At 40.5% G+C, this 23,951-nt stretch overlaps 1 protein-coding gene across 1 annotated transcript in view; it reads left to right on the top strand.

Annotated features, from left to right (window-relative positions):
- FAT4 (FAT atypical cadherin 4) overlaps positions 1-23,744 on the top strand; it is a 128,830-nt gene extending 105,086 nt beyond the window's left edge. The window contains 8 exon segments of the mRNA XM_050320607.1: positions 3,321-3,425; positions 5,031-5,338; positions 9,464-9,549; positions 10,610-10,789; positions 11,818-11,942; positions 13,081-13,301; positions 17,922-18,183; positions 20,281-23,744. Coding sequence (XP_050176564.1) covers positions 3,321-3,425; positions 5,031-5,338; positions 9,464-9,549; positions 10,610-10,789; positions 11,818-11,942; positions 13,081-13,301; positions 17,922-18,183; positions 20,281-22,145 — 3,152 coding nt within the window. The 3' untranslated portion in view covers positions 22,146-23,744.
- The last annotated feature ends 207 nt before the right edge of the window (positions 23,745-23,951 follow it).

Raw genomic sequence — 23,951 nt, 5'->3', positions numbered from 1 at the left:
TACTGCATACAGGTAGAAATTAGTATTTTCTGAGACAGACTCTCTGTTCAGTGTAAATTAGAGTACATGAGCTGTAGACCTTTCTAATGGCGTACCTGAAAACTGAGAGTCTTACTTTTCCTTGATTTATTTTGTTTTGTCAGCTGCATTTGACTTCATCATACTGCAAAGGTAATGTCATTCTTTTCACTGGATAGGATTAGAAAGACTGATTACCTCAGAGCAACATCATTAGGGTTTAAACAATCTGTTATAATTACATCTCTTAATGATGATCAAGTTTTGTTTTTAAAATAATCACTTTCTGGAGGGAATATGCTTTGTGATTTACAGTAGTTGTCTGCCCTTCCTTTGAACCCTTCATATCCTGTTTTCCAGGACTCATTAAGATGAAGGAATGTAGGTTTGTGAAGCTGTTTCAAATGCAAGATTATAGAATATTAGAACAACCACTTTAAAAGATGGACACAGAAAACCACAAAAACTAAAATTCTAAAATCAGTTGAAATTTAACCCAAGAGCATTCAGCTGATATCTGTTCCTGATACATTTTTAAATTAAAAAAAAAAACAAAAAAAAAAAAAAACAAAACAAAACAAAAAAAAAAAAAAAAAAAAAAAAAAAAAAAAAAAACAAAAAACAAAACTGAGGAAATTATATTTTTGCATAAGCCCCTGTATATGATATCATCAGCTGGAGGTGATGAATGATAAAGGTTGAATGCTGTCTGTTATCAGTTATCCAGCATTCTCCTCATTTTCAAGGTCTCCAGAAAAAGATCTTTCTGACACAGAATTTAATACCCTGTATCTTTCAGCATTTCAGCTGAGGAGCGATCTATAAACTCAACTAACTGCAATTTTCATCTGAACTGTAGGGCTGTGGAGTGACCCTGGTTTGGGATCTCCCTGCTTCCCAAAACGTGGATTGAGATGTTTACTTCACCTTGCTTGATTGGATACACTGAAACACTAATCAGGCATATATGATTAGCCTGATTCTTTATGCTGTCCAAATAAAATCAGAGTATTATTCTTCTCCTGAGTCAAAACAGTTGGAATAAATGCAAACAGGGCCTGTAGCGATAGGACAAGGGTTGATTGTTTTAAACTAAAAGAGGGCAGATTTAGACTACATAAAGGAAGAAATTTATTAAAAAGAGGGTGCTGAGACACTGGCACAGGTTGCCCAGAGAAGCTGTGGATGCCCCCTCCTTGGAAGTGTTCAAGGCCAGGTTGGATGGAGCTCTGAGCAACCTGGTCTAGTGGAAGATGTCACTTCCCATGGCAGGAGGCAGGAAGTGGATGATCTTTAAGGTCCCTTCCAACCCAAACCATTCTATGGTTCTATAATTCTGCTATTCTAAACATACTTTTATTGGTTTCAAGAATTCTTTAAACAATAGTTAAACATGAAGAAGATGCTCTTACTCACTGGGTAAAATATGTGCAACTAAAATAAACATCCATATTCTCTTGCTGACTCAGCAAATGTGTCAGCTTTAATGCTAGCTGAGAAAAAGAAGAGTACTTAGTCAGATTGAACTACAAAAATCTGAGTAAGTCTTATGAGCTACACTTGATTTTTGTGAAAATTAAGCAACATCACTGAGCTATTTTAAGAACATCTTGCTCACTCCTGCAGTGTGTTCTCCTCAGTAAGTCAAAGAGCTGTACTGTGGACCATAATTTTAAAACAAAGAAAACAGCAAAATCTAACATAAAAAGTTAGCTCATCCTTCAGTCATGCCCATTAGAGAATAAAATATAAATAAATACCCCCAAAGCATAATTAGATTCAGACACTGGAAAAGTTTCCTGGATTTATGGTGGATCTACAAGTTACGTATTAACCACAGGAATCCTCCAGCGCTCCATTTCCATCCCGCTTGCAGTCACACATGGAGAGCTGCTGCTCACACGGAAGAACTGCTTGCAAACTGTAGAAGCAGAAAAGTAGAGGAAGGGTGAAAAAAAAAAGTTTTCTTTGTTAGGTGGCTCAGGTTCTGAAATTCTGAAAAAGGTAGCAGAGTGCATGTAGCACAGTCCTGGTTTTCTACAGCTTTTAGGGACCAGCAATGCTTAAGGACTGCCTGTTGTGCATTCCTGCCATGTGAGATGTGAAATTATAAGATATATGTAACATATAAGGATGGACACCCTCTTTGCAGGCCCATGTTGTACTTTTAACTTAAATATATATATATGTATAAAATGTAGGAAATAAAATAATTCATTATCAATGCAATAAGAAGCGCTAAGGCAGTCTTAGCCCTTGTTCTGTATATTTATGATGGGTGAGATGAAGTTCAAGGACAGGTCTGGAAGAGTGTAGCCAGGTTTTACAGTTTTTGCAGTGAAACAGGAGGGACAAACATGATGATATTTTGAAGCTTTTGGTGAGAACAGACACTGCTGGCAGAAGTGAGACAGGTTCCAAGAGTGGGATGCAGTGGAAGTGCTGCTAAGCTGATCAAAGCCAAGCAGTGAAAACCTTAGAAATGAAGGCCAATACTTTTGTAGGTAATGTTTCCATACAAAGAAGATTTTAGTTTTGTACAAAGAATCCCTGTGTCTATATTCGGCATCTGTTAAAATCTTCACTTTTTTCTCTTGGTTCCCTTCCTTACTGAAATGAATTATGTGATTTCAGTTTATTCTCTGGGGAATAATATTTACCAAATGTGACAATGTCTACTTAGGAAAGGACTGTGTTCAGGAGAGCTTGTTTTAGCTCCAGAGGGCTGTTGCCCATCCAAGTCAGGAAGGAGGTTTTAATTGATGGGGGAAAATAAGAAAAATCATGTAATGTACAATAGCACCCTGTATTCAGCATGCCCTGTTTGTACAGTGTCCAGCAAGGGCTTTCTGTATCTCCTTTGCACTAATGAGTACATTGCATTTAACAGGGAGAAAAAAAAGATACATTTTTGCAGTTTTTTAGTTCGGCATTGCCTTTAATTTCATGATCTCTCTTTTATGGAAACCAGTTAACAAAATAAAATAAATTATAAAGTAAAATTCAATTCAGTTAAAAAAACAAGCCACCAGTACCTATATGATATATGATATAATTACAATGAGACACTTGAAAAGTAAGGTAAATTTCTCCAGCCCACATGTTATGCCTGTGCCAGCGCTGGGACCAGCCCAGCATCCTGTCTGTGCTTCCTCCCTCCATCCCACAACCAGTCCTTGGCACCTCCTCTCCTGGCCATATGTTCAGGATCAGTTCATAACCTCGTGACCTACATACCAGCCTGACTTCCCTATTACCCTGAATACTCTGACCTGGAAATTGCTTTTATTCTCTAATCACAGGGAAAACGTGTGACTCCACTGTCAACTACTGTGAGTGCAACCCCTGTTTCAATGGTGGGTCTTGCCAAAGCGGGTTGGAGGGGTATTACTGCCACTGCCCATTTGGTGAGTACCCTACCCTCCTCCTCTCCTCTTCATCTCCCCTTGCCTTATTCATATTTCTCAAATTGCTGTTTATTTTTACCTGCATAAATGTTTTCTGGTTTGGAAATGATTCAAGGCTTGGAAAAACTGCACGTATTTATAGCTTTGATTAACTCAGTCTTCTTTAAAAGGAAATTAGAAAGTGATGTGATCGCTACAAATACTTATTTTGTCATTGCTAGTAATGGCTTCTTTCCCTCTGACACAAAAACATAACAAGATCCAGCCAAACTACTCAGTGCCTAAAAATAAGAAAGGAGAGAGACAGAGACAGATAACTGACCAAAAGCAGAATGGATGCTTGAAATCTTTAAATCAAGACCAGTGACTTCCTAAAGGAGGAAATAAACTCAGCCACAGCTTGATCAGGGCTAAAGGATCTTCCCACCAAGGATATCCCAAAGTTCAGTCTGAAGGAGGAGGTATGATGATAGCAAAGCTCTCCTGATGAATAACAGACACTTCTAGGAGAGCTGAAGAGTAAGATCACTGTATATAATAATGTCAGTATTTTCCATCAGAGAAGCATGTACTGGTGCCAAAATAGTTTAATAATTTTTAGAATTTAATTATCCCAGATTTGGTTTGTGGAACGAACCCAAGTAAAACATAAAGCAACACAGATATTTTAAGGTATCACGATACAATTGCAGCAAGATTGATTCTGAATGCAGATTAATCCAGAATTTTCATTGCTCATATGGAAAAGTATGAAGGTAAATGCAACAGATTAATAAAAAAACAGAGAAACCTGAGAAATCATTTACAGTGTTTTAAGGTTGCTGAAAACCCTCTCAAGAAAATATGGTTCTCAATATGCATTTGTAACTAATGCTGAATAAGTTTTTCTACTAACATGTGGAATACTTTCTTTATTCTCTTTTATTTCCTTTGTTTTACACTTCCTCAGGGTTTATTAATTTCCTATGTCCATTGTAAATGTAGCTAATATTCATAAATTAAATCATGTTTTTTGTTATTGTTGCTGCAGTAAAAAAAAAATCAAGGGAAATGATATGACAGAGATCTGAAAAGAAAGATGTAGAATGCATCAAAATCTTTACATCAATAAAAACATGAGAAGGCATAATGTTTAAATCACCCACATGCTTTTATCATAAGTCTAAAAAATGAACCACCCAGTGAGAAACAGTTCAGATAACAGCTAGAGAAAGAAAAATAAAATCAACTTGAAAATTCATTTCCATAACTGGATTAATAAATGCCTGATTGTAATTAACAACATCTGACATAGCTGTCAAACTGGCTTGTTTTGCTGCTTTCTGAAGAAACCAGAGAGCTCAGTGAAATGTACTTTGCTTTTCAGAAGACGTATCTGTCCTTTGTAACTCGATTTTTAAGTTTAAATATACCTAGCTCAACACCCACCTGTGGATAACAACATTCCTCTGTTCAAGCTGTATGTTTTTAATCATACATTGGAGTTCCTTGAAGTGCCTGTGTGTCACAGCCGTGTTGAGAGCACATGTCTACTTTGTTTCTGGGAGAATGCTTAGTGGGGGATAAAAACTCTCTGATTCCAGATTTTGCTTTTCATTTTTACAGGTGTTTTTGGGAATCATTGTGAACTGAACAGCTATGGATTTGAAGAGCTGTCGTACATGGAGTTTCCCAGTATGGATCCAAACAACAATTACATCTATATAAAGTTTGCCACTATAAAAAGTAATGCCTTGTTGTTGTATAACTACGATAACCAAACCGGAGAGAGGGCAGAATTCCTGGCCCTGGAAATAGCAGAAGAAAGGCTGAGATTTTCCTACAACCTTGGCAGTGGCACATACAAGCTTACCACAGCTAAGAGGGTGTCTGATGGACAGTTCCACACAGTCATTGCCAGGAGGGCTGGAATGGTAAGAAATGCTAAAATGAGGATTTAAGACAAGTTCAACCAAATCACATTGGCTTCCATGTGCACTCAGAGGAGCATAAAATCAGTAACGTTGTGTCTGCTAGCAGAACCTCCAGCTTTGGGAAAAACTTCCCTCCTTTCTGTCTTACTCAAACTGACTCAAAGCCCTATGGTGTTTGTTTAGTATGATGAAGATAAAGTATAATTAAAAAAACATGTGCAGTGCCCTTACCTCTCAGTGTGAAAAATGAGAACCAGGAATAATTAATGAAATAGATGACTACGCATGAGGCTAATTAACTGGTGCAGATTACAGGGATGATTATCAAGGAATGCTAATTAACCATAGTAACTACAAAAAAGCCTCAAAATAATTTTTCTCCACGTTTGGAAAACAGAAGCGTACAAACTTAAAATTCCAGGTTTCCCTGACCTCCTTGAGCTAATTCAGAGATTTTACCAATCTCATCAGAGTGGGAGCCTGGTTTTCCTCTGTAACATACATGTACAAAGTTAAAGGTGCTGCGTTATGAGAAATTTTTTGGGGGGGAAGGAGGGAAGTTACTTTCCTTTTTGTCCCCCAGAAAGCATCTGAGGGGAAGAAGCTATGCCAAAAACTAGACTGGGACAATTGATTGCCATATGCCTCGTACTCTGACCCCTCTCTTGCCTTCATTTTTTTTCTCCAGTAAATGTTTTCTATTCCTCTTCTCCAATTTTTTTAATATTTCCAAAGCAGAACATAAACCAAATGCTCTTTGAATTCAAGCCAAGCTTTTTGACTCCACAGTGTTTGAGTTAGAAATGAAACCAAATCTATTTGCCATCCATAATCAGTAACTATTGCCCAACAGTTCCCTTCTCAGACAGAAATGGAATCCCATATTCTTCCCATGTTTGAATTTAAAGTCATTTAAGAGTAATGTATGTCTGGGGCTCCACTTTTTGGTTTATATATTTCAAGCTAGAAATGATGTAGGGAACAAAAAACAATAAACTGTTGTAGCCAGCATGGCTCCCCCTGAGTCCTTGTAGAGATTTCCCATCAGGAACTGCTGCAGAAGAAGTTGCTGTAGCTGAAGGGCTTTGGGTCCAAGGTGAGATGTCCATAGGCACAGATGTCCTGAGAATAGCAGAGGCATTTATTTCCTTATGGTCTGGGTTTCTTTGTAGGACCAGGGTTGTCTCACGACCTTCCTACATGATGCTTTTTTGTTCTCTCATAAGAGAATCTGGAGCCTGAAACTGCATTTCAGTTCATAGTACAAGACCCGATATCTCCATTTATTGTGGGTGTTGGTCTCTTTTCCTGAGTAACAAGCAACAGGACTAGAGGAAATGGCCTTAAGTTGCAACAGGAGAGGTTTAGATTGAGTATTGGGAAAAAGTGCTTCCCCAGAAGGATTGTCAGTCATTGGAACAGTCTGTCCAGGGAAGTGGTTGAGTCACCATCCCTGGAAGTATTCAAAAGACATGTAGATGTGGCATTTAGGGACATGGTTTAGTGGTGGACTTGACAGTGCTGGGTTAATAGCTGGAGTCTTAAAGGTCTTTTCCAACATAAAGGGTTCTGTGAAATCCAGTCCTCAGCTGGATTTGCAAATCCATTTTTTTGTGTGTTTGTAGGAGTTATATATTCAAACAAGATGAAGGATAATTGTGATGCTGATCAATGACTTTGGTTTAACGTGCCTTGATATCAGATACTTAATAATTTGTATCACAGGTTCCAAGTGGTAAAGCCCAAAGGTGCACCTTAATCTTGAAAAGCACCAGGTTCCCATTTTAGTAACTAAAGTAGCGTGATATTTCTATAAATAGGATTTAAGTGCCCAAGTATAGGAGCACACAGGAAAAATTGCAACAAATAAATAAAGTACACTTAAAGAAAAAATAGAACAGGAAAATGTTTTACTTGTCAATATGCCAGAGGGCTATAGAAGAAGAGATAACATAAACAGGACTAGTTACAGAAAATTTCAGCTATGAATGCTTCAGGCTGAAAGAAAACATTTAAGACAAGCCATACCTTTGTCTAAATTTTTTTGGTTTTTTAATGTTTAAACCTCAGTAATGTCAGCTGTTTACAAACACAGTATGTGAAAAGAATCACCTTTGTCTTAGATATTTCTACTGCAGGATAAATGTCTCCCAGGTGTCCAAAACTGTATAAAATAGCCCCTCCCCCCCCCTTCAGGATTCCAAATCTGTCATTTCCTACAGCACAGTGGGATTTTATCGGAAACTGGTAAAATCATTAAGTTGTCAGTCCTGAGCTATTGCAGAGTGACAGGATAGAAAGTTTCATAATGCGGCAAGGTAACTGTAGAGTAATGCTTAAGTAACAAGCAGGAACATTTGACTAACATTAGAAAATAAATTGTGTGAACTCTGGTCCAAGGAAAATATATTCTCAAATATCCAGCCCTTCAGCTGGGGTTGGAGCTTGGCTTGCACAGCGCATAGCGATGTAAGTTAGGGAGATTACGCTGATTGACCTAAGAACAAAAAACTCATTTCAGTTTTTGTTGTTGATGTTCTGAAGGAAAATATGTATGCATGTGATGGCATACAGAGCGGCCAGCTTATTATTCTTTCTGTGAGTTGTTTCATTTATATGGGGCCATAATCTGCTTTGGAACTGCAGACTGACATTTCTTGGGAGAAGCAGTTTGCTCATTACGTCTGGAAAGAAATTCAAGATAAGCTTTCATTAAAAATAGCAAATTGAACAATTTAGGCGTCCTATAGGGCTAAGAGCTACGAATTTATTTGGTCAATACAGTGTGTCAGCTTGCAGTGTGTATTTGGAAATAGCGTGGACAATCTGTGGGGTTTTCAACAGGCTGTTGTTAATGAACTTTGTCGCAGGCAGTAGAAAAAAACCTCTGCAGAGTAATGACGTACTGATAGCTATTGCTGTTTGCTCAGCTCCTACAGAGTAATCTAAAGCAAAATATAAACCCAGGCATTTTTAAAGGTGGCGTTTGATTTAAATTTGCTGTAAAACTGTACCACACATCTAGTTGAAACATGAGGAGCTGATAAGTACAATTTGGAGATTGTGTTTATTTTTCTGAAAATTTGTTTTAAGGAATAACTAACCTTCAGAGTTGGTTTTTGGTTTTTTTTCCAGTGCATCTGTTATTAATAAATCACTGTGGGGACAATTCTTTGCTAAATAAGGAATAAAATAAAAACTCCTTTTTAAATCAGCAGGAGTTATTTCATGATTTTAGTGACAGCTTTGGTTAGACTTTTAGAGATTACAAATAGATGTGCCATGAGTAGCTTTATTGTAAATTATTTAGATAGGTAATCATAGAATCATAGAATGGCTTGGCTTGGAAGAAACCTTAAAGATCATCTCATTCCAACCCCCTGCCATGGGAAGGGAAACCTTCCACTAGAACAGATTGAGGCAACCTCATTTTCTGGGACTTGATGGCTTGGAGATGATAATAATAGTAATAATAATATAGAGTAAGACTGCTCTAAGCACTGATGATGCCTGGTACTTCTCTAAACATCTGCTTGGTCCCACTGTGGGGGTGTCCAAATGCTTCTCCATTATCAAAGTGGAGATCCCTCATCCCTCATGACCTATCAGCCTAAGGGTTACCTTACCCAGGCCCACTTGGTTACTTTTTGAGTTCTGTTGAGTGGTTGGTTATTATTTTTAACGAGTAACTTCAGTGTTTGTACTCCCAGCTTTTGTAATATGCTTCTTATCAAGTTCAAGCAATATGTTTAATGTCACAGTCAGGCCCCTGAAGGAACGCCCTTTGTGTTTGGAGGGAGCAGCTTTCTGTTCAGATTATGTGAACCATATCACGAGTAGGATATGGTACAAGCCAAAATAACTACGGTTTCAAGGAGTAAAGCAAACAAATACCAAAGAAACTCTACCCAAATCTGAAAACTTGGTGTTTAATTGACTCTCTGTATGAAGCAGACAATTGGCACCCTCTCTGTTAGTAATCCACATCTCGGTGTTTGCTGTGCTGGTACAAGTGCTCCATTCTAGCCAAGTCCTTGATATAAGATCTATAGGCATAAATATTTATTGTGGTTGGGGACTACAGCCATGTAATATTCAGCATATCTGTACGTGTGCCTTTTGCAGGCAGCATCCCTGACTGTGGATTCCTGCTCTGAGGATCAGGAGCCAGGCTACTGCACTGTTAGCAATGTTGCTGTTTCAACTGACTGGTAAATAATTCTTCATTTTGTGGAGTTAGTTTGTCTTTTGGATGTTTTGGTTTTTTCTGTTTTTTTAATTAAAATTAAAAAGAAATCTCTCTGTAAAGCCAGAGAAATTTGGAGTAATGATAAGGCTCCCAAGTGTCATTTTCTTCCATCCAAGCAAATTAATTTTTTTCTATGTGCTGCTGCTTGCTTGCTGGTTCAGGCTACATTTGTGCATGGAGTTTGATGATAGCAAAGGATTTGCTTAGAAATCCTCAGTTCTTGACTCCATCTCTATCCCTAGGCTGTGGTGGCACTCAGAAAGTATATGGCCATGGGTAGTCTGCACTGTGGTGTAAGAGGGAGTAAGATCTATTGCCTAATGATTTGGGCTCATGTATTCATTTCTTTTTTAAAGCTGCACCTCTAATTTCTTATAGAGATGTAAGAAATAACATTACATGGTTACTGGTGTCTTTAAAAAAATACTGGGAGTAATTACTTTGTCATTGTTTTCAGTAATTTCCAGGTGTTGTCTTTTACAGTTCTCAGTTTGCAAACACTGGCCAGTACAAAAACAAACTTTGTTTCTGCTGTTTATTATAACTAATTACATAGCCTTTCTGTTGCATCTTTGGCGATAACAATAACTTTTATTCCAATCACTTTGGCTAATTTATTACAATCATCACAATCATATTTTCTGTCACACACATTTTCCCTGATAGCAGAGGTGCTATATCTTTGTAAAATAATGAGTCTTTCTTCCAGGTATTTAAATACCATCTACAATCTAAATGATAATTGAGTAAAAAGCTTTATTCGTTATGATCTCAAGCACATTGTTCAGTCTATTAAATAGAAACTTTGACTTGCAATAACTGAGTGCAAATTTGGAGTCATATCCATTTTAACTGTTAGTTCAAGTGCTTTTGATCTCTCTGTGTCCACTTCTAAATGTAAAAATATAAATTTTGGAAGAGGAATTTTACTCTCAGACTGTAGCTGATGGTGGCAGTTCATGTGTTGTCATCGCTATCTTAATGTCTGATACTGATTAGTTATTTTTCCAACTCTTTTATAGGACTCTGGATGTACAACCAAATCGAGTTACTGTTGGTGGCATCAGGGCCATAGAGCCCATCCTTCAAAGGAGAGGACAGGTGGAAAGCCATGATTTTGTGGGCTGTATAATGGAGTTTGCAGTCAACGGACGTCCCCTGGAGCCCAGCCAGGCTTTGGCAGCTCAAGGAATTTTAGATCAGTACGTCTGCTATGCGTGGTATCAAATGGACCATGTTTACAATAAAGGAAGCTGTCATGAAAATCAGATGCTATTCCATTCAGACACTGTCAGGGATTCTTGTAAAAAAAATTACTGTAGAATCTATTGTGAAGTGGGAAAAATATAGGAGGAAAAGGAATTTGGATGAAAGGTTCACAAAAGATTACAGAGGCTTCAAAAAAGCAACATCATTATATTTCTATTGCCAATGATTATTAAAGTTGCTTTGCAGGCTGAAATTGAGTAGCCCTGTTCTTGGGTTTCTTTATAAATTCCACCTGGTTTTGACTGTACTCATACTGTTTGCTAACCTTCTACTCCCTTTTATTTCCTTTTAATCCACAATGTCTGTTCTACTACTTTGCCTCTCAAGTATCGCTGAATTTCCCTCATATCCTCTGGGTTGTCTTTCAGAAATGATGAACTATCTGATTCTACTGTTTTTTCCAGCTCAGTGTTTGAAGTCACGGTCGTAGCAATAATGTCAGTCTTCTGTCCAAATTTCCTACCTCACCCTTCCTCTTTCAACACCCAGGTTTGTGCTGCTCATTTCGATACAGAGTCTCTGGCAGTCTGCAGCATAAAAAGCACCTAAAAGAGGTTCTGCTCTCTGGTGTAACAGATTATAGGAGTTTGGCTGTCAGTGAATTCTTTTCTCTTTTGTAAGATTGTTATAACTTGACACTGAAAATTGGGCTCTGCTTTGAAACAGGAACTGTCTGTGGAGATTCTTGGAATCACAGAATGGTTTGGGTTGGAAGGAAAAATTTAAAGGTCACCTCATTCCAACTCCCCTGCCATAGGCAGAGACACCTTCCATTAGACCAGGTTCCTCAACACCCCATCCAAAATGGCCTTGAACACTTCCAGGGATGGGAAAAGAGTGATTTTTGCACCTCTGGGAGGAAGAAGAGGAGTACCATTCAAATGCAGGATGCTTCCTAGCATGTTTTCTCTTCTAATTTATGTGAACATTCTTCAGCATCTACTTCTCTGTTCTCTTTCAGGTGTCCCAGACTGGAAGGTGCTTGCACAACCAGCCCCTGCCAACACGGTGGCACTTGTGTTGATCACTGGTCGTGGCAGCAGTGTCACTGCAAGGATGGACTGACAGGAAGGCACTGTGAAAAATGTATGGAGGAGGGGTTTTTTTTTACTGTCTTCCTCTTTAATGTACACGTAACTATGGCTTAACCAAACACCAGTTAGGAGTTTATTTTCAGGGCCATAGGATAATGAATTTTATAAAATAATGAGAACAAGCAGCATGCTTGCCTCTTAAATAATTTTGAAGGAAAAGTCCACAATGGACTATTGTCCTTTCATGAGCTAAAAATAGCCACAACTTAAGTGCATGATTTTTTCTGGTCTGTAGATTGCATTTCAAGGTAACTTGCACTCATTTAAAACTCCTGATTCCCAATAATGTATAATCCGTAACTAAAATAAAGGTATCCCACAGGAGGGATTTGTCTGCCATGGGGAGGTAAGAGGGTAAGTGAAAACCCCTTCACGTAAACATTGTGTTCATGCGCTTATGGCCTCTGCAGCTAAATCTTTTTAATGAAATTGACCATAGACTATATGCAAGAAAATATAATAAATGTAAATGCAAACAAGGCATTGACACTCTGGGGTGATAAACTCTCATAGGAATAGCTCTGTAAATCAGTAGGGGATTGTCTAGGAGAGCGAAGTGATTTATTTCCACGTAGTTGTAGCATAATGACTGGGCTTTGTTTTCTTACATGTCCCATTATTGTTTAGCTGATTTATATGTTTTTATTGCGCCGTTTTACAAAAGAATTCAGCTATAATTTTAACAGCATTTGGTAGTCAATGCTCTGCCATTTTTTATTCACTTTTTTATGCCATAACAAATAGAAAGTTATTATCTCTGCCCTGAAGAGCTTAGAGTTCAATATATCATGAAACTCTGCTTGCAGTAATGGAAACAGTAACATCCCTGGGAAGGAATTGCAGTTCTGAGAGCCAAATTTTTTTCCCTACTCCCTCACTTGTTCCCTAGCGAGTTTTAATTTACTATTGACTGATAGCAGCAGTAAATTACTCGCACACTCCCACTCTCAAATACACATTCTGGTTGAATCCAAAGAATAGAGGGGCTGCAATTGCCATTCAGTCCTGCTCTCCCCCCTGACCTGCTCTGAACTTGATCTGTGCTCTGAGAGAAAATGGTCATTACGAGGCAGATGACGGCTAGAGCTGTAATGAGCTGCATACTCAGTACGTCCCTGTCCTTATCCCAGATATCACTGCTGACACCGCCTTGTCGCTGGAAGGCAAAGGACGACTCGACTACCACATGAGCCCAAACAAGAAGCGAGACTACGTCATGAGACTGGGAGCTCGAGGCGCCGGCGTGGGACCCCCCCCGAATGTGGAACGCTTGGAAGTGAAGTTCAGGACAAGAAGCGAGAACGGTGTTTTACTTCACGTCCAAGAAAGCAGCAACTTCACTACCGTGAAGGTAAGATTACAGCTAATGCTGAGTTTGGTTTGATTGGGCTGCCTCGTGCACAGGGATCAAAATCGTGTTTTTCCATTACTCTTACTGTTTCTTTTATAAAATATTGGGTCTTAAACTGAGCCTCGGCGCTGCTCCAGTATCATTCGTCTTCTCAACAATTCCCTGCTGTTCGCCAAGGTATCAGAAGATCTTGATGGTTTTGTACCTAATCAGTTTTGTCTAGACTCCAAATAGTGACTGTTTTAAGGCAGCAAGAACGGCACTCATTGCCATGGTTATTATCATCATTACACTTTACAAAACAAATCATTTCGCTATTGGCCTTTTATCTTCTGACTTTTTGAGCCTTGAACCCAGGCCCTCCTTAAGCTAGCAAACAATTGCCAAAAAGTTTTCATTAATTCCTACTAACATGGCTCATGCTTATCAAACTAGGAAGTGAGGGATAACTTGAATTCATGAGGTTACTCATAGAACAGTGTCAATATCTGAATTATTTTGAGATACATAGCGGAATTAGTGCTTCAATGCCACACTGTTTTGGGTTGCTTTTTTTTTTTCTATCAAAGAGCTTATTGCTGCACAAGTTACCTTTCTCAAGAGAAAGCGATGGTTCAGTTCCTGGCTATGACTCAGTCCATTTACTCATAACTCTAAATGAGTACAGCAGTGATGTTGGCAAGCCCCTTTATTGGGTTGGTGTAAGCTCCAAGTTTCCTTGACTGCTCTAAGGCTTTCCAAGTTTTGTTTTTTTTTTTTCTCTGACTTCTAAAGAAATTCATACAGAAATTCACACTTTCTAAGCTGCAGCCCCATGGATATTCTCCACCTGCCTGATCAGAGGTACGGAGCTTTCCTCACACACCGACTGTGTTTAAGAAGCAGGTCTGCACTACTTCCCTGGCATATGCTTTTAGCACATCATTTCATAGGAAGTTTCTGCCTCGGTCATATTAGCAGATAAGATCTCATTATTCTGAGTTTTGGAAAGAAAAAGCCTTTTTCTCCTTAGTAGCATTTGCTAGGTGAGCTCTACAAGCATTATTAAAAAAAAAAAAAAAGAGAGTTGTCTTTCCTGGCTGAAAGCACTAGTGCTGTGTTTATGCAAACACTCTGATTATTGTTAATATTGGTGAAGTTATACAAGCAAGCTGAGGGCGTCAAGTCCCAGACCCAGCTGTGCAAGGGCAAAGAGCAGAAGTTTGCCTCGTAACAGATGCAGAAGTTTGAGGAAGGAGAGGTAACATCAGCGTGCCGGTTATTGCCAAAAAAATCCCAGATGATGCTAGTTAGTAAAACTGTAGTAATTTAACTGTAGTTAGTACAGTGTGGCTTCTGCACTAGCTGCTTGTACCCAGAGTAGGTATCACGACAAGTACTTCCCTCAGTGGTGGCCGATGATGCCAGTGAAGCCAACCCACATGACATCGCAGTCCACCCCTGGTGCAGAAGTTGAGCTTTAGGGACTTCTGTTTGCAGCTCTTGTCAGTCTTCAAAACAGATAATTTTGTGACTTGGGTTTTAGGTCTTTTAATACACTTGTTATCCACAGCATGAGCACTCGGAGAACACCTACCATGTGTATTTGATATTAAATTGTGCTAGGGAAAAGCTACAAGTCCTGTGGCTACTTCCATGCCTCCACATTTTTCCTATTGTAGTTATTTGGTTTTGGTGTAGCTGGGATTGAGGTAAAATCAGAGAAGTGGTAATAAATGAGACCCACTGAGACTGTGAGCAGTTGAGTCACTGAATGATGGATGGAAACTCCTCACAAAGAACCCAAGAGAGAGCTTTGTGATATAAAAGGATCCTTAATGCAAGGCAGATACAAACCTTTGCAGGTTACATTAATAATGGTCAAATTCAGATGGAAAATGCTTCCTCCAAAACCCACAGCAAGGAAGAAAGTGGGGGTTTCTTATTACTAAAGCTCCTTGTCACATCTTATTTTCCTACAAATACACATTGTAAGTAATTCAATTTTAAATAATGGGATAAATACAGCAGGTTAAAGGTGAAATTGCCTGTCTTGCTTTATCTAGAAATCTCATCTGAAATCAGATTAAATTAGCATAAATGGAGTTCTAAGATCCATGAATTTTAAGGGTAGAGAATGTGGATTACAGATTACAGCTGACATACTCCTATGTGAGGGTGGTGAGACACTGGTGCAGCTTGCCTCGAGAAGCTGTGGCTGCCCCATCCCTGGAGGTGTTCAAGTCCAGGTTGGATGGAGCAACCAGGTCTAGTGAAAGGTGTCCCTGCCTATGGCAGGGGAGTTGAAGCTGGGTGATCTTTAATGTCCCTTCCAACCTAAGCCATTCTACGATTCTGTGCACATACCAAGTTGCAGGATTTAATCAGAACATAACCATTTTAAATGATGCCTCATTCAGTGAACTATAGATCTGTAAGGGCTAGTGCTCAGTATTAAGACAAATGAAAAACAATTTGTTCAGTAAATGGGACTCGGAATATTAGTACAGCTGAATCATCCTTGTAGTTAGGAATATGTTTGCTTTAGTGGTTCATTCCTTTCATTATATTTTACTTTTCAGTTGCTCAGCCATTTAAATAAAACCCAGAAATGGGTGTTTCTCAATACTGTCAGCATCAGCATTTGTTTCAAATTTAGAAATATGTTCTGCTTCAAGGAACCAAGAAGAACATTCCTTATTTCTTCCTGGTCGAAGAAGTTATGGACCAATCTTGTCTCTGGAAATGTTCTTTTCCAAATGCCCCTGGTATGTTATTTATGAGTCTGTTAGCATTAGTCACATGCAATTTTAAAGAAACAGAAATAAAGAGTCATATTTGCAGTATGGAAAATATCAGTTGCTGACAGGTAAATAATTCTACAGTTCTTTTCTAAAGTGAAATTAAAAGTTACCATTCTGTGCTCAGTCTTCCCTTAAGATTGGAGGGTGTTGTCTGATATGGTGTATTTCTTTCTGTTTACATAAAGACCAAAATACAAGGAGGTATTTTTATGGAGCATAAAAGACAAGATAAGACTAACGATCCAATTACAGGCTGCAGACATAAATATGTGTATATATTCAGCTCAGTTAATCTTTTTATAAGTGATTGTGGAAAATGGTGTGTAATACGTTACAATAGTCTTTGTTGTTGCATTTTGAAAAGTGGGATTTCTGGGAGCTGTGTGATAGTTTAACATATGCCACTTGTGTTTGCCAGTAACAAAAGCATCCTGTCTCCGAGGGCAGCTTTGTCAAAGAGGCCCTCAAACAATCCGTTTTCAAATAATCCGAATTATTGCATTCATAAATGAATACGTGCTGGATGCATTCATTCAGGCTGCTGCCAAGACATGAGCGTGGTCTTAACAGCTGTATTAAAGCTGAAGTGTATGAACAAAGTGCTCAGAAGTGTTTGAACAAAGTGCTCAGCTTGCATCACTAGAGAAGCGAATCCAGAACATTTAACAGTTTCTGGAATTGAGAGCAGCATTCTTGGAGCCGGTGTGTCACCTCACAGTTCTTCCCAGGTGAACGTTATTTTTCCTGGAACAAAGGATGCAAGGCTTTGAGAGCTTTCAGCAAACCTGGGACTCTGTGTGTGTGTGTGTGTGCACGTTCTGCACACTCATGTTACAGGTCACAGCACTGAGAGAGCTGCAGTGAGGAACACAGGGTGGAAAACAGTTGTTTTATTTAACATGCGGAGCATGGAAGGAAACTTGCAACAAGAGCCACCCCATATGAGCTTACACAAGTCTGTACACCCTTAGGACATCAGCTGACATACCCAAATTTACACAATATTTGAGAAACTGGCAGGCTTGGATTTTAGGGATTCTTTTTAAGCTCCTATATCTTAAATGCAGAATTTGCACTGATCTCATTTTGGGATCATAATAAGAGGTTTGAAATCCTGCATCTCATGATTCAGTAGAATTGCAAGGCGTCATTCCTAGAGGAAAAGCCAAAATGTTCTTTTTTTTTTTTTCCTAACAGCTCACAAGTTTTAAAGCAGTTTGCTCAAGTAAGCACCATTTGAAAATTTGCCCAAAATAAGGCACTTTGCAACTTTTCAGGAGGTTTTCTGAAATACAACTGGTTTCCTGCAAAATAAGAATTAGCAGAAAAAACAGATATTAAATGGGACTCTTGCTCAAGCCCTGCCATGCCTTATACATTCCTATTGTGTCATAATGAAAATTAGATGCAAGATTTTTGGGCAAGGACAATCTATTCACTCTGCAAAGCATTTTCCACACTCGCCTTGAAGAAGAAGGAAGAACTATTATTTTATTGGTTAAAAAGTTTTGTCATGTGCATGTCCTATAGCTGGCTTCTTAAAAGGTTTTTCTCTTATGATATTAGGCAGGGAATGAGTGTAAGATGTAGATGGGATGTTTCTTCAGAGGTTTCTACGTGTGATGTATTTAATTCTGGCAAAATTTTTAGTACTAAATGATTAATGCATTTTTAGTACAAAACAATTCTTCAGAGGAAAACACACCCCAGCTTTCTGTTGCACCAAAGCTGCATGTTACTGTAGCTGTGCTGAATAGGCATCACATTGGTGATGTGTGTGTAGGAGTCGTTATGTGATACCATTTTAAAGTTATCCATTATGTGTTCTTCTGCTCAGATAAAAGGTGGGAAAGTGCATTACATATCGGACGCTGGAGTTGCTGGGAAGGTGGAACGGAACATCCCCGAGGTGTACACTGCAGATGGTCAGTGGCACTCAGTCCTCCTTGAGAAGAACGGGTCTGCCACCATCCTGTCAGTCGACAAGACCCACAGCCGAGACATTCTCCACGCCACCCAAGACTTTGGGGGCCTAAATGTCCTTACCATTTCTTTGGGAGGAATTCCATCAAGCCAGCCTTTCAAGAGCACAGTTGCAGGTAATTTTTGTTTCACTTAATTTTTCAATATAGTGCACATAAGCACATTTGAACAAAGAGGCTCTGTTTGCTTTAAGGTTACCCAAAGTACTCTAAGTCTTTATCAGTAATTAGTATACATCCATCCTTTACCAGAAAAACTGCAAATTGAATGAGTAAGGGTTACAGACTTTGTCTCTTCAACACACACTGCAGGCTTGTTGTTTCCAAAAGCAGGCACTCCATCTGCAGGGCTTTTTGGAGACGGGGAAGTGGCTTTGGTTTCTTACCTGTGCATCAGTTGCTATAATTTTGTTATCCTAATTGAGAAAAAAAAAGGATCTATTCTTTACCTGGGTCAGAATCTGTAAAATTAAGGTAAAGCTTTCGTTTAGGCAAAAATGCTAAATGGAAACTGTCTCTGTAGGGGTTTGATAAGTACTGCAGGATTTAACCTGTTATTAATATGATTAAAATATTTTCTGAAACTCCACCTTCCTCCTGCTTTATGCTGTTGTCAAAAGAAGAATGGGATTTATTTCTGAGCAACAGAAACCGAGGACAGTAAGGAATCACCCTCTGACCAACATCTAGCTGTTAAGAAGTAAATCAGTCTCCCTTAAGAGTTAAATCAACTGTCTTAAACCCTGGCAAAAGAAGTCAATAACACATATTTGATATCATTCCCCCAGTACTAAGTAAAGATGGAAGTGATTTTTAGCTGCAAAACGTGAGATACTCCAGACAATGTACATGTAGGCTTCACAGAGTTTTTATATCAAAAATGTTCCTGGCTTCATGATTTGTGACCAGATACAGTATTTCTGAGTGGAGCAAATTCACACTTTACACTTGTGTATTGTGAATTTGTCTGAAATGTGGTATGAAATCATATGGATGCTGAGATGACCTCTGTCCTTTCTTCGTGTATGTTTTATGAGCAGCATGTGCATGGAAAAATAAGAGGCTTGTAGGAAAGCTGGAACAAAGAAAACTAAGGACACTGACTTCTCACCACTGCCCAATGCTGTGGCAGACAAATTAGGAATGTCTGGCTTCCATTAAGAACACACAATCCAAAATTTCATATTCATATGATTTTATTTTATTTTAATATTGGATTACATTGTGTACAACATACCAAGGATTTACAAGGGGGTGGTATAAAACTCTGCATGAACTCAGAGTCAAAAATATCTGCAGTGCTGTTAAAGGCAGGCAAAAACATACATCGGTGACAGTTCCAGGGCTGTGAAGCTGTGTGTCCAGTAACATTTTCAAACCTGGTAAATTCCCCATTGCTGTTTATCAAATCACTGCTGCACCAACTGTGCAGCAAGGTGATCACCATTTTTGCTTTGGCTCCCACCTGAACCTAAGTCTTCAATTCTGAAGATTGTAAACCTTTAATATCATCTCATACGACTCTAATATGCTATTTCATGACAGAGTAAACCCATGGAACCCATCTCTGTGTACCATTTTGCCACAGCTCCAAGCAGAGATCAGCATAAAGTGTCACTGCCTTAAAACCCTTGAAGAAAGGATTAAGTCTGGGGAACACGGAGAATTATGAGCCTGGCAAAAGGCTGGATTTTCCTGCGACCTCACAGGCAACCACCCCACAGAGCCTGGGGATAATTCCATCTCCCTGAGGTCTCACAGCACTAACATTCGTTGAAGAGTAGTGCAACAACTGGAGTGTGGGAAGCTTGGGAAAATGTCACTTGAGATTTAGAGATCCAAAAGTATTCTTGTGAATGCAGGAGACAGTAAAGCAGGAGGTTTAGCTGAAGCATGATATGCAAATCCAGATAATGTTTGGTGCTAGAACAGCTGAGCCAGCTGCACACAGGTTTCTCTGTGGGGATGATAGGAAGTTTTATAAATATGGGAAAATTAGGAAACAAAGAGGTTTCAGTATATTGAATGAAGTCACTAGTAGGCATATTTGTACAAATTCAATTTCAAGACACTAAGTACTATTAGACTAGATGTTTTCCTATGGTAACCATTTGAACTCCTGGCTTGTTTGGTGAACAGTGGAGCCTGTACTGCACTGCTGACAGCGCACATTCAGTCTTCAGGTCCTGACGTGACTGTTGCTTTTTCTCCTAGGCTTTGATGGCTGCATTTCCTACATCAAGTATGGTGGGGAGAGCCTTCCCTTCGCTGGCAAGCACAGCCTCGCCACCGTCTCCAAAACAGATCCCTCGGTGAAGATAGGCTGCCGCGGCCCCAACATCTGCGCCAGCAGTCCCTGCTGGGGAGAGCTGATGTGCATCAACCGCTGGTATGCCTACCAGTGCGTCCCACCGGGAGCTTGTGCCTCCAGCCCCTGCCAGAACGGAGGCAGCTGCGAGCCCACGGCACTCGGCAGCTTCACCTGCAGCTGCCCCGAGGCGTACGCGGGACGGACGTGCGAGACGGTGGTGGCCTGCCTGGGGGTCTCGTGCACCCCTGGCCACGAGTGCAGAGCAGGGATCAACGGTGGCCACATCTGCCTCCCGTCCCCACACCCCACCGAGCTGTCCCTCCCTCTCTGGGCCGTGCCGGCCATCGTGGGCAGCTGCGCGACGGTCCTGGCGCTGCTGGTCCTCAGCCTCATCCTCTGCAACCAGTGCCGAGGAAAGAAGTCAAAAGGTCCGAAAGAGGAGAAGAAAACAAAGCAGAAGAAGAAAAAGGGGAGTGAGAACGTGGCGTTTGATGACCCTGACAACATCCCACCCTACGGTGATGACATGACTGTCAGGAAGCAGCCTGAAGGGAACCCAAAACCCGATATCATCGAAAGAGAAAACCCATATCTCATCTATGATGAAACCGACATCCCACACGCCACGGAGACGATCCCCAGCGCCCCGCTGGCATCCCCTGAGCCTGAGATCGAGCACTACGACATCGACAATGCCAGCAGCATCGCCCCCTCGGACGCTGACATCATCCAGCACTACAAGCAGTTTCGGAGCCACACGCCCAAGTTCTCCATCCAGAGGCACAGCCCGCTGGGCTTCGCACGGCAGTCCCCCATGCCCCTGGGAGCCAGCAGCTTGACCTACCAGCCCGCCTACGGGCAGGGCTTAAGGACAACATCTTTAAGCCACTCAGCATGCCCTACCCCCAACCCCCTGTCTCGGCACAGCCCCGCACCCTTCTCCAAATCGTCGACGTTCTACAGGCACAGCCCGGCGAGGGAGCTGCACCTCGCCATAAGGGAAGGGAGCCCGCTGGAGACGCACAACGATGTCTGCCAGCCTGGCATTTTTAACTATGCCACTCGACTGGGGAGGAGGAGTAAGAGTCCACAGACCATGGCGAGCCACAGCTCCCGACCGGGAAGCCGCCTGAAGCAGCCCATTGGGCAGATCCCTCTGGAGACTGTTCCTCCGGTGGGGCTGTCCATTGAAGAGGTGGAGAGACTGAACACCCCTCGCCCCAGAAACCCCAGCATCTGCAGTGCAGACCATGGCCGGTCCTCCTCAGAGGAGGACTGCAGAAGGCCTCTGTCCCGGACGAGGAACCCGGCCGATGGAATTCCCGCGCCCGAGTCCTCCTCCGACAGCGACTCCCACGAGTCCTTCACCTGCTCGGAGATGGAGTACGACAGGGATAAGCCTGTGACGTACACCTCCAGGATGCCCAAGTTATCCCAGGTCAATGAGTCCGATGCGGATGACGAGGACAACTACGGCTCCAGGCTGAAGCCCCGGCGCTACCCTGGCCGCCGTGGCGAGGGGGGGCCCGTGGGGGCACAGGCAACCGGGGCCGGGGAGGGCTCCCTGCCCGTGAAGCTGGGGCAGCAAGCGGGAAGCTTCAACTGGGACAACCTTTTGAACTGGGGCCCGGGCTTTGGGCATTATGTGGATGTTTTCAAAGATTTGGCATCGCTTCCTGAAAAAGCAGCAGCAGCAGCGAGTGAAGATGGCAAAGGTGGTACAACAAAGCCTGTTTCCAAGGAGGGGGAAGCAGAACAATATGTATAGGCTTTATCTCCTGGTATTGCCACAGTGCAAAGCCACAGGGGCTGGTCAAACCATTATATGGTTGTAGAAAAGCCGAGGTCAGCATCTGAACCCCAGGCCAGTTTGGATGGAGGAGACTTTAAAAATAATAACCATTATGCTGCTGAAAGAGACTTAAAAACGTTTTTAATTTAATTCTGCTTGGATGAATTTATTTCTCCTGCATGCATTGTATTTGCAAACCAGATATTCGGCATGCAGCCTTTGGAAAGGGTTTCCTATTTCCCATTGTTTGGTTCGTGATTCTTAAATTAATAATGCTTTGTTCTGAAAATGAACTAATTTTTTTGTTTTAATTGTGAAGGATGTGCATATTGTCTCCAGCTACTAACATGTTTTACGATGCAAGATTATTGAGGATTTAATTTTCCTTAAGAAGCGTGTGGAAGAAAGATGGTGAATGAAGGAATAACAGTAGTAAGGTGTCTCAGAAAATGTAGTTACCATATCCTGCAGTTGCTCACATGCGACTTTATGGATGAAAGCAGCTTGAATAATCGCTGGCAACAGTGCTGTAAGTCTTATTCCATACAAGAGGTGCTAGAAGCAGCTCAAGCCAGTCAGCACTTTAGGAGTTCTTTTTCTTTTCAGTTCGTCTATTTGTTTGTTTCAGGTTTCTTTCTTTTTCTTTTTTTCTTTTTTTTTTTTTCTTTTTTTCTTTTTTGTTTGTTTGTTTTGGTTTTTTGACAAAGTTGTGTGAGAGCTTCTGAATCTCTATGAATTTTTGGGGATGCCTACTTAACCCTGGTCCTTCCCTGCCCCCCTCAGTGTTTCCCGTGGGAAGGGAGTGACGGGCATTTGTCAGCCCAGCCCAGCACCCTGGCTCGCAGCAGCAGGAGCGAGGGAAAAAGCTTTACCAATTCCCACATCTCCTGACCTCTCATTTCGGCTGTGCTGCCGCTGCTGCAGTCTGTGCTTCTCCCCTGATTCTGTTTTCCCATCTGTACTATGGAAAGGTAGGAACAACACTTACTCCCCTACCTCACAGGGGCGTTGTGAGGACTAATTAGTTTAACTCGTCTGAAGTGCTTCGACATTATAAAGCACTATAATAAGTATTATCATAATTATTATTAAAGCACTGCCTAGCCTTTGTGACCTTGGAGTGGCATTTTCTGCATTCTATGATTTTCTGTGATGGAAACTTTGAAGAATTATTTATTGTATAGAAGATTACTGCACTCTAGCATTTTGGAGCGGATATGAGGGAAAACTACTTGTAGATTCATTAATGTAGCTTACCAGTTGCCCCTGATTCCCTAAAGTTTTAGGTAAAATAGAACCCCACAAAGTCTTTACATCTTCATGCAGATCTGATGAACCTATTGTACTGTGTAAAAACTTCAATTTTTTTTTTTTACCTAAGCTGTGTTTTTATATCAATATTTTCCTATGCTGAATAGTTTTCTTACTTTCAGGGAAGGTAAGAAAAATACTTTTTTTACATTTGTTACTTATGTAACATCCATATTTTTCACATTTTGATAAAATTGTAACATACTGTATGCTTTCTACCTGTAAATGCCAATAATAGAATTAAAATATTTATTTAAAATCTTTAGTGTGTGTTATTGGTAACCTTTTGTCTTTTCTCTCTCTCTCTCTCTGTTTTCCACTCCTCCATCTTCACATTTGGGTTTTAAGTTATAAATTTTTTAAGATATATAAGCTTTTTATCCAGAAAATAGGCTTTGAGAAGCAAGGTGATGACGTAAAATTACACATTTGGGGCTCATTCACAGGGAAGGCAGCACTAGTATCACAGTG

This window comes from Myiozetetes cayanensis, unplaced genomic scaffold (assembly GCF_022539395.1).
Source record: "Myiozetetes cayanensis isolate MyiCay16 unplaced genomic scaffold, myiCay2020 scf24, whole genome shotgun sequence".
Lineage (NCBI taxonomy): Eukaryota > Metazoa > Chordata > Aves > Passeriformes > Tyrannidae > Myiozetetes > Myiozetetes cayanensis.
The sequence above is the reverse complement of the archived record's forward strand: the minus strand, read 5'-3'. Positions and strand labels throughout refer to the sequence as shown.